Source organism: Quercus lobata, chromosome 3 (genome assembly GCF_001633185.2).
Source record: "Quercus lobata isolate SW786 chromosome 3, ValleyOak3.0 Primary Assembly, whole genome shotgun sequence".
In the NCBI taxonomy this organism is placed as follows: Eukaryota; Viridiplantae; Streptophyta; class Magnoliopsida; order Fagales; family Fagaceae; genus Quercus; species Quercus lobata.
Genome location: NC_044906.1, coordinates 31,645,802 through 31,660,055, shown reverse-complemented (window position 1 = coordinate 31,660,055; position 14,254 = coordinate 31,645,802). Strand labels below are relative to the sequence as shown.

Below are 14,254 nucleotides of genomic sequence, written 5' to 3'. Positions count from 1 at the left end.
AGTGACTTTGCTTCCATATCTTTAAATTTACATCATTGAGTACATGATTACTTTACTTCTGAATAAATACTATATTTCAACTACTATTACAACTATTAATCAAAGATATTATATCAAACACATATTATATATTTATTCGACCATTATCGTGATTCTTAGACTTTGGCTTTAATGATCTTGTAGGCTTAAAAGTACGCCAGTAGCCATTGGACCACAGGGCCCATTGTTGAGTTCCGAAGACAACTCCTCAAAAAGAACCCGGGCCTAGTAAGGTCATCTCTCTAATGGACCACACGTGGCTGGACAACCGAAAAAGACCCCCAAACAATATTATATTAATTACAAAAGGAGGCTCCCCAATGTATTTATCTCCCCAACAGAGATAGCATTTAACTCTGGTTTGCCCTTGAATAGGCCAAACTTAGTATTGGTAATTGTAAAATTATAAATCAGCATACTTTTATCTAATGTATATACTATATGTACATTTATTATCTTTCAAATATATTGGTAAAATATAAATATGAAAATAAAATATTTAAAGAGAGAAAGAGAGAGCAAAAGAAGGATTTACCTAATTCAACCTAATGGCTTACTCTTACATTGAATGACCTTTATTGGATATGCTTTTATTATTCTAAGAATAATTGTGTTTACAATAAACCCTAAGCAGGTATATCTATAAATCAAGTTAAATAGGTATATTGACAGTCAAGCGACCCAATATAATTTGGGGTCTATGTTATTATCCTAGTGTCCCATATGAATTAAAATAATTAGCTAGTCAATTCAACATGTGCTCTATGAATTAACCATGTTTTAAATGAGCTACATGTGCTCAAATCATAACTAACTCATCTTAATCTCAACTAACTAACTAAAATGATTACAACAACTATGAGGAGATTACAAGGCATATGACATAATTTGGGGTTTCTATCATTTCCCTCCCCTTTAAAACATCTTGCCCACAAGGTGTTGTTGTGGTTGTCATCTTCATCAAAGGGAATCTTCCAATGGACTAATACCTTAGTGACATTTTGATCACCATATTCATGCACCTCTCTTTGACAAGCAGTCTTGTGTGCATAAAGGTTCCTTCTTCATAGATCTTCAACCTTTGCTCAAATTCTTGAGTCTTCAATGGTTCTTCAATCTTCAAGGTCTCATTAATTCTTAGGACCTTGGAATGTTCTTGGATCCTTAAGACCTCATTTAATTCTAGAATCATTAGAATTGTTAGCACTAGCATCTTTGATTCTTGGATCACCGACACTTGGATTGTCGATTCTTGAATTGTGGACTCTTGAGTGGGAGCCTCCATTGGTGCATCAAGAATTGGTTCTTGGTCCTCTAGCATGAAATTCGTGGGCTCTGCATCTTAGATTCTTAGAAAGGTAGTCTCCATTGATTCATCAAGGATTGGGTTACCAAATCAATCTTGTTGGGCACATATGAAATGCACCCTATTTGTGCACAAACCCAATACCTCTGCATCATGGAACCAATCTCACGCTTCTCCTTCCATGTAACAAGAGGCAAGAGCTACTACTGGTACTCCCAATGACCAAAGAAAAAGTGAGCTTAAGTGGACTGGTCTTGGTCCTCTTGGGGGACTTTTTTGGCATTTAGCATTATTTTTGGATCATTTTAATTAGTAAGTTGTCAAGTTTGCAAACTATTAGCAAACTAGCATCTCAAGGCTCTGAAACTCAAGTTCAATATGGAACTTGTGTCTCTAAAACTCAAGTTTGAAGTGGTGGTAATATGATGTGGAAGAAAAAATCCACTTGGAACTTGAGTATCTAAAACTTGAGTTCTAGCTATTTTCCACATCTTCTTCTTCTTCATAGAACTCACGTCTCACGTGGAAACATTGTTCCATGTTTGTTGTGTGCCACTATTGGAACTCGAGTCTTAAATCTTCAAGTTTTGTCACCAAATTTGAGTCTCTAAGACTCGAGATGCTAATTTATAAAATAGTTTCAAAAACTTGACAACTAATAAAATTATTAGAAAAAATTGATGCTAAATGCCAAAAATTTCCCTCTTGGAGGATATGCTAAAAGAAGGGAGAGGAGAAATGCTAGTAATCACGTGGGTGCATGGGAATCGTGGGATACTTCTTGGAAGTATCCTCTGTTAGAAATGCTGCACATCTTTATTTATTTACCCAAAACAAAACCAAATTATTTTTGCTTGTAATTAACTAATGTTAGTAATCTGATCAGTTTATTGGAAAAAAAAAATCAGTTTATTAGAAAATTGATTGAAAGTTAAAACTCTACATTAAATTCATTAAGAATGGTGCAATTAATAATTCAACGATAGAGCTTATGGAAAAGAAAGGTTAAAATATTGGTGGCAGAGAGAGATAAGAGAAAGAAGTCAGAGACTCCCAGTAATACTATTATTAGTCTACTATCTCAGATATGTTGAGTTCTTGGAGGTATTGGATAGACATGTTTAGGTCCTTTAATCTCAGTCGAGTCAGTCTAATCTTAATTATGTATAAATAAAATAAAATGAACAATGTATACAATCGGTAACTTGACAAAAAAGGAAAACCAAATCATTTTTTTGAAAAGTGATCTCAAAAGCTATGGTATGGTTTCGTTGCCTTTCCAATTTTGGTGAGTTTCCACTCCATCGGATTACTTTTTATTTTGATTCCAATTCATCCTTCCATTTTTTTCTTTTTTTCTTTTTTGGTATGGTGGAAGTGACTAAAAATGTGTTATTAATCAAAATACTTTTCTTGAGGGGAAAAAATTGGAAGATCATTCAAGAAATTAAACATTATTAATCAATCTCAACCATTTTTTAAGCTTAATTTTTATCCATTTGTACATTGTAGCGTTGTTGTTTGTGTTTGGGATCTGGTATATGACCAAGTATGAACTAGTCAAAATCTCATAATTGTTAATTGGTTACAGGAAGCTTCAAGAAAAAGATGGAAGATTTAGATGAAGACGTAGAATTTTAAAATCAAATAAATACCATATATTGCACTTTTAAGTTCTAACTAAAATTGGAGAGAAATAAAGGATTCAATTGGAGAAGATCCTTAATAAATAATGACAAATCTGGATTTTTTTTTTCTTTCTTTTTGTCCTTTTTGAATAAAACTTCAAGGCTTTAGTATTAGGTTTTATACACGCATTTTGAATAAAACTTCTGGGGTTTTGGTATTAGGTTTTATATACGCACAAACATTTAGGTATCTTATCTATAGCTAATTATACAATAAAGGAGTGTTTCATGGTTGACATAATTGCAAATTTAATATGTTTCGGGTTTACAGTGAAGGCTATAAATAACTCAAACTATGCATGAAATACTTGAGTTATTCAAAAAATACTAACTTATGTTCATTTACTTAACAAACAAGCCAGCTCTATCACAAAGACTTGACTATTGAATGAACTAAACTCCATAATAATATACATTCATGAACATGATACTCTATTTAAGATAGTATTAAATGTTTAAGGGGAAAAAAATGTGGATATAAAATTCAAAATACAGCCAAAAAAGTTCGCATGCCATTTGTCACCATGTAGTGAATGCTTGGCTAATGAGAAAAACACTTATCTGAATGAAAATATTTAATATTCCTTATAATTTTTTTTTTTTAATACAAGATAGAATTTCTATTTTAACCTAATTTAAGTATATATGTATGTATAGCTCTCTCTCCAACCCTTCTCCCCACACCCCACAAACACCCCTACAATTTTGCAAATATACTTGCCATAGGAAAGAAAATTTATATCATTAATGGTTTTAGGATTCTCTAAAAATTTTCGTTTGTTGTGCTTGGAAGTTCAGGTTAGTGCAAACGAGTCCTACCCAAAGCGGTCAACTGGACCGTTCAAACCTTCAAATGGCCTTGTTTCAGTTCTCAAATGTTGACATGATTAAAAGAAGTTTATACTGCTGTCACAAACAAAATACAAATACTATAGTAGTTTCTCTGTACGCATATTGATGATGCATAAACTTTTGACAATGTACTCAATTGGTCCATGGACCAGTAATGAAAGAATCAGCAGTCAAAAGAGTTGGATTTTACTAAACCAATTATCCCAATTTCATACACAAATGAATCTTAAAGAACCTTACATTGACTAATTTATTATAAGAACAAGAAGAAGTTCTTATTGCCAGAATAGCTGCTAAGGGAAACAAATAAATAAAATCATAACATACAACGCTACAAGATGTATAACCAGTTTAACAGAGCTATACAATGAATCTCGAATGTGATTCATAACTGCTGGGTGGCCACACATTTTGGTTTCAAGATACAGATCTCCTTCCTTAAGGATCTTCAGAAATTCATGACGGCTTGAGCCCTCTCAAGGAGGCAGCGAAAATCTGAAAAAAATCATGTAAAGCAATTTAGTAAAACATGAGGTATACATGGTTTCATTTGCTTCAAAAGACCCATACATAAAACAGAAACGAAAATGGCATCAATCGTGGCATTTTTCACTAATTTTTTCGTGATGCATCATTATTATCATACTGCACCTGATACTTTGCAATGATTTAGCCATGGAGATCCAGCCTATGTTCAATTAAACCTCATAAAACAAATATTAAATTTATAATCAAACTGTAATGAGAAATGCACTTTAGAGGCATAATTCATGTTCAGTACAGTTTACTTACTATCAAAACCCAGCATCCATATAAAATGGATGCAAGCAGATGCTGGATGCATCTGGAAATGCACCAAATTTCATAAAAGTCTGGGTGGAACCTCAGAAGGACACAGGATCTAGGAAGCAAGGACACTTCATTTAGGGTGTCATGCCCGTGTTCATGCTTCCTAGCACAAGATGCAGCCACAAAGCCCGAAGCTTGTAATAAATGTAGTTTAAGTGGGCACGTCAGATGGTCTAAAAGCAGGCTTCCTAGACTAAAAAAAACTCTTATGAAAATGAAGAGTTTGGTGATTGATTTAGAACTAGCTTTTGTGAAAAGACTTTCATACAAGTCTAATGTGTAAATTTGAAGGTAGTTTTTGATATTACTCTGCAGGAAGCAACTCTGCCCACTTAACCACATGACGTTGTTTGTGATATGTAGACAAATTGGTTGGTATTATTACTAAAATGTCAAAATGCTTCTAAATGATATTGAGAACACTAGAACCTCAAAAATATATTTTGATAAATAATAATACTTATTGAAAAGAGGAAAATCTTATGTACACAATAAACATACACAAATCTCTCCTAAAGAATTATAAAGAGAAATATATATATATATATATATATATATCAAACTCTACAACAAAGGTAGCCCATAAAATCTACAAGGCAATGCCTTTCAAGGGATCCAAGGATCCAAGACCACTCAAACAAAGATCTTAAAAAAATAATATTTCAACTCCATAGCTGAATTCACAACAATATAGAAAGGCAGTTATTCATTTCCCTCTATTATGCCCACTGCCCACATGAGATACAGTGGAGCTACCTTCCAAACAATTGAGTTGTCATGATTACAAGCATAAGTTTTCCACCCAAATAGAACACAACTTTCCCAAACATCACCCATTGAACCCCAAACATAGGAAATATGAAGGACCATAGCTCTTGAGCAAAAGCAAAGTGAACTAATAAGTGATCCCCAATTTTGCCATTACATTTGTACATATAACACCTATTTGCCAAAGCTATGCCTCTCCAAGATTATCATGGGTTAGGATTTTGCCCCAGATAGCAACCAAGACAAAGAATGCCCTCTTTTAGGAAATTTTGTGCACCGTACACTCAATGGGAAAACCACTCCAGTGGAGCCTCTTAGGGTTTCATAGTAGGAACAAACATCAAACATATCATTCCTCTTCATCCTCCATCTCAAACAATCAGGACCCCACCTCTTCAGAGATACCAAACAAGGCTCAAATGACTAATTGACTTATTGAATTTCCCAATCACTGAATGCTCATGTAAAAAACATATTCCAAGAACGTGTCTCCCTCTTAACTGCTATAAAGTACAGCTAACACCATCAAAGGTTGAAACCCATTCCAAACATCATGCTAGAAAATCGTTTTATGCCCATCTTGAACTAAAAACTAATTGTGACAGAAAAACCTTTTTTTACCCTGTCCTGATACTCTAAAAAGACTGCATGCATGATTAATTCTAACTACCTTCATAATCCAGTGTCCCCACTATTCTGCATATCCCAAACAAATGACTGGTCTCAAAAATGATCCCCCCCCCCCCCCCCCCCCCCCAAAAAAAAAAAAAAATCCATCAAACTTTTGTTTTTGTTTCTTGTGTACACCATCCATTATTCAGATTGTGAATGTTGTTCAATATGGTGGAATATTAGGTCTCTGACACTGATGTAATCAAGCAACCACCTGTCCCCCACAGAAAGATTTAGTTATACTAGAAATATATTCAGAGATAGGTGAAATCTTTGTCTTAGAACTTTTCTAATACATAATTCACTAAATTATTTGGAAGGCTTTCTCCAATATGAGATTTACATTTGTTTAATGGAGATGTTTTCTCTTATATGTTACTAAGCGATTGGTGTAATCTTTATTTGAGATCTCTAATATCTCCCTAACACTCCTGGAATGGTCAAACTCAGTCTGTCATAGAACCCAAATGATAAATATTCTTCCCGAAATGGTGAAAGAGTTAGTAGCAAACGCAAATGGGTAATTATTCAATGTCAAGAAGCTGACAGTCAATAACTAATTCTCACTAACCCACCTATGCTGGATCTATAATCAGAAATTGCTAGCAAAGAATCTCCAAAAGGAATCATTGGATAGGTATTTCAAAATTTTAGGTTTCAGATGATATACAAGCAGCTCAAAGAGATACAAAGCAATGGGTAAAACTGAGTCTATTTACACTAGTACAGAGTGGGAGACATGTAAGGGGTTTTGAATTTTTTATGCTACTCTCAATAGAAATAAACAACCTCCTAAGGGTACATGTCACCACGAATTTTGATGCTACTCTCAAAATAAAGAAACACTCTCCAATGAGCTTTCTGCTTCTTGTCTGGCTGAAGCCTTTTTGGGAAGGGCAGTCTTTGACTTTGTGGCCCACCTTACCACACCCAAAACAGGCTCACCAGTAACAGGGTTGGCCCCCATGATTCTTGCCACAAAAATAGGCAAGCTTCAACAGTTTTCAGAAGTGGTGCTCTCAGCTCAGACCCCACTGAAGTTTGTCTCTTGAATAATTCCCACATTTGCCTTCCCTTTTTGTGGTCCTAGTCTACAAAAAATTATATCTTGTACCCGGCATATATGCCGGGTACACAATATACCACCTCCTGGTCTACACCGTCTTTTCTGTTATTGTACTTTCTAATATTTTTCAATGTCCCTCTCTACCATCAAAGCCACGTTCCATACCTCAACACAAGTTCTCAGTTTCACAGGGGAGATATGGCCTGATGCTAGGTTTTAACCCCCTCGGAAACATTCTGGCTATGGGACCCGCCTGTGTGTGAGACCCGGCATATATGTTGGGTACACGATATGCCACCTCCTAGTCTACACCGTCTCTTCTGTTATTGTACTTTCTGATATTTTTCAATGTCCCTCTCCACCATCAAAGCCACGTTCCATACCTCAACACAAGTTACAATTTCACAGGGGAGATATGGCTTGATGCTAGGTTTTAACCCCCTCTCAAACCTTCTGGCTAACCATTCATCATCCATCACCTTGTGATCAACAAATTGGACCAAATTTATAATTTTGGCGTCAAGCTGATGTACCTTCATGCAGTGGCGGAGGTAGGATTTCAAGTCAGGAGAGGCAAGATTAAAAGACAAGATTGAAAGTAAAATTAATCTAAGAAATATTAATCGATACTATAAACAAAATAAATAAACGACTATATGCCAAAGTCATTGTCATACATAATCTAATATAAAATTTTACTTTAATTCATTTTTTTCATTTCTAATTAAATTTACTCAATTGCAAAATCTACTTCGATACGAGCTATGAAGCTGTATGTGTTCCTCAATGTCATGAATGCTTTTAAAATGTTATGTAGACATTTGAGTTTATAGCAAAAACTTTGGTTTTTCTTTTTTCTTTTTTTCTTTTCTTCTTTTTTTCTTTAGATTAGCAAAAACTCAAGTTGAGACTGAAAATGGTAAATTACAAGAGAAAAAAATTGTAAATAAGAGGCGGACTAGTGAGGTGCTACAGTTTGGAATCACTATATTTTTTTTCCCAGTCATATTCAGCGAAAGTTGTGTGCAAAACCAATGTACTAGTAGGTGGGACCCATTATTTAATAAAAGTGCTGCTTCAATGCTTTGTAAATGTAAAATTGTCTTCTTGTTGACAAGTTAGCTATACATATATAGTAAAAACCAAAAGTTGTTTCTATTAGGAGGGGCAAATGATCTTTTACTACGTTTATTAATAGTTTACAACTAATACATAGAGAATTTTTGAGAAGGTCAGGGGGGGCAGCCGCCCCCCCTTGACCCCCCCTCCCTCCGCCCCTGCCTTCATGATCCCCTGTACTAGCTCCATGAACTCAGCCTTTTTCTGCTCTTGCACAGTCTGAGGAAAGTGCCTATCATAGAAAGCATCCACAAATAAGGCCCAAGACATAGGCTCATCATCCTTAAAGGTCATAGCCCCCTCGGTCATATTCCACAAACAATCAGCTTCAGCTTTCAGCATGAAAGTGGCAAAAAAGATTTTCTGCTCATCAGTACACCTCAGCACTTAAAATATTTTCTCCATCTTTTGAATCCATTCATAAGCCTCCAAAGGATCAGGGGCACCATTAAAAGCAGGAGGGCTTACATCCATGAACTATTCTGACTGTTCAATGCTTCAGCCTCTTTCCTGCTAAGGTTTCTCCTAACCCTAATAAAATGTTTAATGGCTTCCGTTAGGCTCTCAATGACCTTATAAGCTTCCTCAATGACTACAGGCTGAGCGGTAGAAGTTTCAGACCTAACAAGTGGCTCCTATAACCTAAATAAATAAAATGCCTTAAAACATTTTCTCCATCTTTTGAATCCATTCATAAGCCTCCAAAGGATCAGGGGCACCCTTAAAAGCAGGAGGGCTTACATCCATGAACTATTCTGACTGTTCAATGCTTCGGCCTCTTCCCTGCTAAGGTTTCTCCTAACCCTAATAAAATGTTTAATGGCTTCCGATAGGCTCTCAATGACCTTTTAAGCTTCCTCAATGACTACAGGCTGAGCGGTAGAAGTTGCAGACCTAAAAAGTGGCTCCTATAACCAAAATAAATAAATAAAATGCCTTAAAACATTCAACAAAATACAATAGATCTAACCTTTGACTTACTATGCAACACCATACAACAGTACATAACGCTCTAACCAAATTCCATAATCATAAGCCTAACACAGATAATCTGCAGAATCATAGCCTACAGAATCATAAACCTAAGCTCAATTGGTCTCAAGAATTGAACCCATGCTTTCATATCACTACTGTCATGAACCAGACCCAATTCAAGTGAATTTAGGTACAAAGCTTTTTGAAAGCATATCTTCTCCACAAAAGACTTCCTAATTCAACTAGAAACAAACACAACCTAACTATCCTCAGTCCCCGGCCTAAAACTCAATGGTATGGATACCCACTAAGTCAGAAACAGAATCTAGACATATGTTCCATCTGATTCTGTATTGTACTTGAACTGAACATATTCTTACACGGTACATATCAAATCCTCAAATGTCACACATGGACTACTGGTTCATCAGTGGATGAAATGCAGATCAGTAATGCTTCACTATCTACTCAAGGATCTAGACCTAGGATCCAAAATGTTTAATCAGAATCACACACAGGATCCCAATCAAATTGGACACAGACCTGGCAATAAGAATTATATAAACGATACTTGTTTAACTAGTTTTTGTGGTTAACTATCGATAGCCATGTTTTCATACATGTTCATCTTTTTCCTAGTCACGCAGTTTAATGCTCATATTTTATAGCAACATAGAAAAGAAAACCCCATAATGACAGCCAAAGAGAAGAAACTGCAGACCTTATGAGGTCCCCCATGTTCCACACCTGCAGGTGTCTTATTACGGCTACTACTTGCCTCACACTTAGGGAGGAAACTTTGCTCCTTGTCATTTGACACCAAAGTCCCATCATTAGATGATCTTTCATTAATATTAGTGTCTAGCATTGCATCCTCTTTCAATGATTTGCTTGTTGATTGATCAGTCCTTACAGTATCAGGTGTACTGTTCATGATCACCATTGAGAGATTTTCATCTTTTTTTGTGAACTGTGTAGCTGCTGCTCGTGCACCAGCTATGGCAGCACTGACGCTTGATGATTTTTCTATGTCAGATGCTTTAGATTTAGGGAATTCAACAGAGATAGATCCTGGCTTCAGGGAAAATGGATCTTGTGGATTTGGAAGTGGAAATTTCACTGGCAGTGGACCTTCAACTGAAACAAGACCTCTAACTGCAGCCTCATATATCTATAACAGGTAATATAAGTTAGCTAATAGTCTCTCTTACAAAAGAAACCCACAGAGAGAGAACATAGACAGTATCTGCAAAAATATACCTTCTTTTCCAAGTTATATACACGTTGGTATCCTCGCATCTCAAAAGGAATCAGCAATTTCTGCATTGTTTGTATAACAAAATCATTACTAAATATCATCAAAACAATCATAAATGTGTAGCGCTGTTAATGTTCACACCTGTGGCTGTTCACAAAGCCAACAAAAATCAGTCTGTCCTTCTAGCCTCACCTGTATGCAAACAAAAATGAATAAACTTAAGTCAACAAAGTCCAGGAAGCCATATATGAAGTAAAAACAGAGAAAAAGTGGGTTGCCCACCCCTTCGGGTACCATCTCCCAGCGTGCTAGTTCTTCACCTCTAACACATCCAACCACTTCGATGCACCCTGAACCAAAGATGAAACCATTGAGTTTGTCAAAATATGTATTCTCAAGTGAAATTTTCAACTTTATAGAAATCCAAGATGTTCTACTCAGAAATTCTAATTAGAAATATCTTGATAATGCCAAAACAAAAACAAAACAAAAAATGTGGAAAAGAAGAAGCAAAAAAAACAGCTTAGAGAAAAGGTATTCAAAATGCAGTTGTGAAAATAATTGTATCCCATAGAAACATAGAAGCATGTATTACAAAAATCTAAAATTCCGAATACCTAATAATCTTGAAATTGGATAATGCTCTGGAAACTTAAGATCAGTAATTCCATTCACTGCATAAATTTCCCGGTAGAAATCCTCCATTGCTTTGATTGTAGCCTCATCTGGAACCTTACTTGCAGCATGAATCCAAAGGCGGCCTTCAAAAATCAAGATTCTGAACTATTAGAAACATCATCAGAAAGTATAGAATGAAAGAAGACAAAATAATAATTAGAACTAGTAAATCAAATCAACATTAAGCATTTTTCTCCTCAGGAAAACAGTATAATAAATTGATAATTAAAACAGAAAAATTAGAACATATGACAGTATCAATTGCTTCTCCTAAGAATGAATTATAGTAATATTATGGTGTTCAGATCCAACGCCGTTTTCTTATTTAAAATATAAATAATAGAAATTTGCATTACCAAAATGAGACAATTGAGTACACAAATATAAAAAAGAGTCCTATAAAGATTTACAATCTGAAATTCGTACAATCAATAAAATCAAACATAGAATAGAAGTGAAAGAATTATGAACAGAACAGATCCAATCATACAGCCCTCTCATAAAAGAACATTCAATGGGAAATCCATATGCTCCATCCCCTCAAAACTCCAACTGTTGTGTTCCTTTCAAATAGTTCAAAGAAGGCACAATGGAATAGCCATCTTTTCTTTTCTTTTTTGATAAATAAAATATTTATCCAAATATTAACATTACTTTAGTGACCAAACTTCCCATTCCAATATTCAAACAGCTCATAAACTGACTTAGCCATCACTCAGCCTCAAAATGGTGAAGCACAAAATATTTAAGGAAAACTTAACCTCAAAAAGAACTTTGCTTTAAGCAGCGTTTCTATTTTTGCTATATTATAAGCACCTTTTTTGTTTTGGCTAAATTAAGTAGCGTTTAGAAAATAATACGCATGACTTATACTGGTCACAGACTCACACTCACACCACACACCATCACAATGAAAATCAGTATGTCTTAACCATTCAAGAGATCTAAACAACAATACAAGCTACACTCCACTTCACCTTACACTTAGTTTTCAAGCAAATACACTAGAATACTACTTTTTCCATAAATTTCAAAACTCATCCATAATTCAACAAAAACCCAAAAGAAAAAAACTCAAAGAAAGGGAGCCCAGCTGAGCAAAATCACTTTTCTTATCACTTCCCAAATGAAAATAGATAGAGAGAAAGAAAACACCATAACAACAACAAAAGGCGAAGTGGGTATGAAAAATTTTGACTGAATTCATTCAAAGATTAAAGCTTAGGGTATTACCTCTGATTGGAGAAGGCCATGACCTGCCTTCAATGCGTTTGATGCCATGAACAAGCAGTGAAGCCCAGGGCTGGTGCATTGTAAGACATGGGTTTCTGTAGTTCCCAGAAAGGTTTCCTCCTCCTCCTCCTCTCATCTTGCTGAAACCAATATCTCAAAATTCCAAACGCTGTTTGTTTCTCGAGAATCAGAGAGAGAACTAGAACTATGAAGAGGGTTAAGGCGGTGCAGTTCTTTGATAGAAGACTATTGCATACTCAACTACTAATCTTTACCGTTTGATCTATGATTTATGAAATTGATTATCAGATTAACTCGAAGGGAAACTCCTAATCCGTTACTTAAAAAGTTTTTTTTAGCTAGTGTACTAAAAAGTTCTCGACTTAACTTTGGGTTTCAGGTTTTTTCGAATCAACACGTGGTTCACGAGGTTTTTTTTTTTTTTTTTTTATTTTAACTTAACAAGTAAAAAAACAAAAACAAAAACTAAAGAGTTCATAACCATCAGGATTCAGACAATTAGAAATTTTGTTCATGTTAATTTAACGTGTGTCCTTAAGCTCCACATTAACCGGAACTATTTATTACTCATCATATGTTTCAGGACCATCTGAAAGTCAAAAGACCATGTGACAGAGCCTAGTACTGAATCAAAGATTCTATGCTAAAGTAAAAAGAATTTATACTGACAAATGAAAAAATTTTAAAAAATCTATGATTGTTTAGGCTCAGGGGGCTATTTACTTTTTTTTTTTTTTTTAATAGCTTTAAGTGATAACTCTATAGTCTTTTGAATATATGTCACGGTTAATTTCTTTAAAATTTATTCCTTTTTTTTTTTGTGTATTAAAAATATTTACTATTTTCAAAAAATAAAAGGTGGTAGCTCTTTTTCTTTTTCTTTTTTTTTTTTGGGCTAAATAATAAACCTTATTAAAGATGAGAGGGTTTGACACTATCTCTATCTAAAACGTGAACTACAAAGGCTGGAAGACAAGAGAGAGAAATTGAGCGTGCCAAGTTGAACAAAGATGTCCATTGGCCTAAAAGATGGGCAATGGTATTTTCCCTCCTTGTACATAAAAGAAAAAAAAAAGATTCAAAAGAATTTATTAGCTCCATGATATATATTATGACTGCTGCTATGCTCTAATGGGGGGTTGAATTAGGGTTAATCAATGGCTAATTGACATTCCAAGCATCAGTCTCCACTATAATTCTCACTGTTTTAAAAACTAGACCGAATTGGCCGATTCAACCAAAAATTAATATCGGAATCAGTCCAATAAAAACTGGTAGGGGTGTGCATGGGTCAAGTTGGGTCGGGTTGAAGAGTTTTTTCAACTAACCCACCATGGTGGGTTAAAAAAAATCCTAACTAGCCTAATCCATCACAAGGGTCCAATCCAACTTTACTCAACCCACGTGGATCAGGTTGGATTAGATTTAAACTATGAGTTGGAAAATTTTTTTAATTATTATTATTATTATTATTATTATTAAAAAATTGAACATTAGAGCATTTGCATCAGTTCATGCAAATTTTTTGTAAATTTACACATCTAAAACCTACCTTTTCTATTTTACACATCCATTTTTACAAAACTCCCACATCAGTTTATCTATTATACATTTTTTTAATAAAATATTCATTTTTTCCTCATTCTCATCTCTCTCACAAAACCAAGACATCCCACACAGCCACCGTAAAACAACAAGATCGAACCCACAAATCAAACAATGAGATCAAC

The 14,254-nt window shown here is 34.8% G+C and overlaps 1 protein-coding gene across 1 annotated transcript; it reads right to left on the bottom strand.

The window, feature by feature from the left end:
* Positions 1-4,053: 4,053 nt before the first annotated feature.
* On the bottom strand, positions 4,054-12,846 carry LOC115982612. Its single transcript, XM_031105257.1, has 7 exons — positions 12,504-12,846; positions 11,210-11,353; positions 10,875-10,942; positions 10,734-10,784; positions 10,595-10,654; positions 10,056-10,505; positions 4,054-4,380 (listed from the first exon to the last, which is right to left on the bottom strand). Exons 1-7 carry the CDS (start codon positions 12,637-12,639, stop codon positions 4,342-4,344), a joined length of 948 nt encoding a protein of 315 aa, XP_030961117.1. The 5' UTR covers positions 12,640-12,846; the 3' UTR covers positions 4,054-4,341.
* Between the last annotated feature and the right edge of the window lie 1,408 nt (positions 12,847-14,254).

Excerpts from the sequence above, each read along its gene's own strand:
- LOC115982612 (XM_031105257.1), bottom strand. The coding sequence starts at position 12,639 with ATGAGAGGAGGAGGAGGAGGAAACCTTTCTGGGAACTACAGAAACCCA. Across the intron at positions 11,354-12,503 it reads ATGGCCTTCTCCAATCAGAG|GCCGCCTTTGGATTCATGCT; the intron begins GTAATACCCTAA and ends TGATTTTTGAAG. Across the intron at positions 10,785-10,874 it reads GGGAGATGGTACCCGAAGGG|GTGAGGCTAGAAGGACAGAC; the intron begins GTGGGCAACCCA and ends GTTTGCATACAG.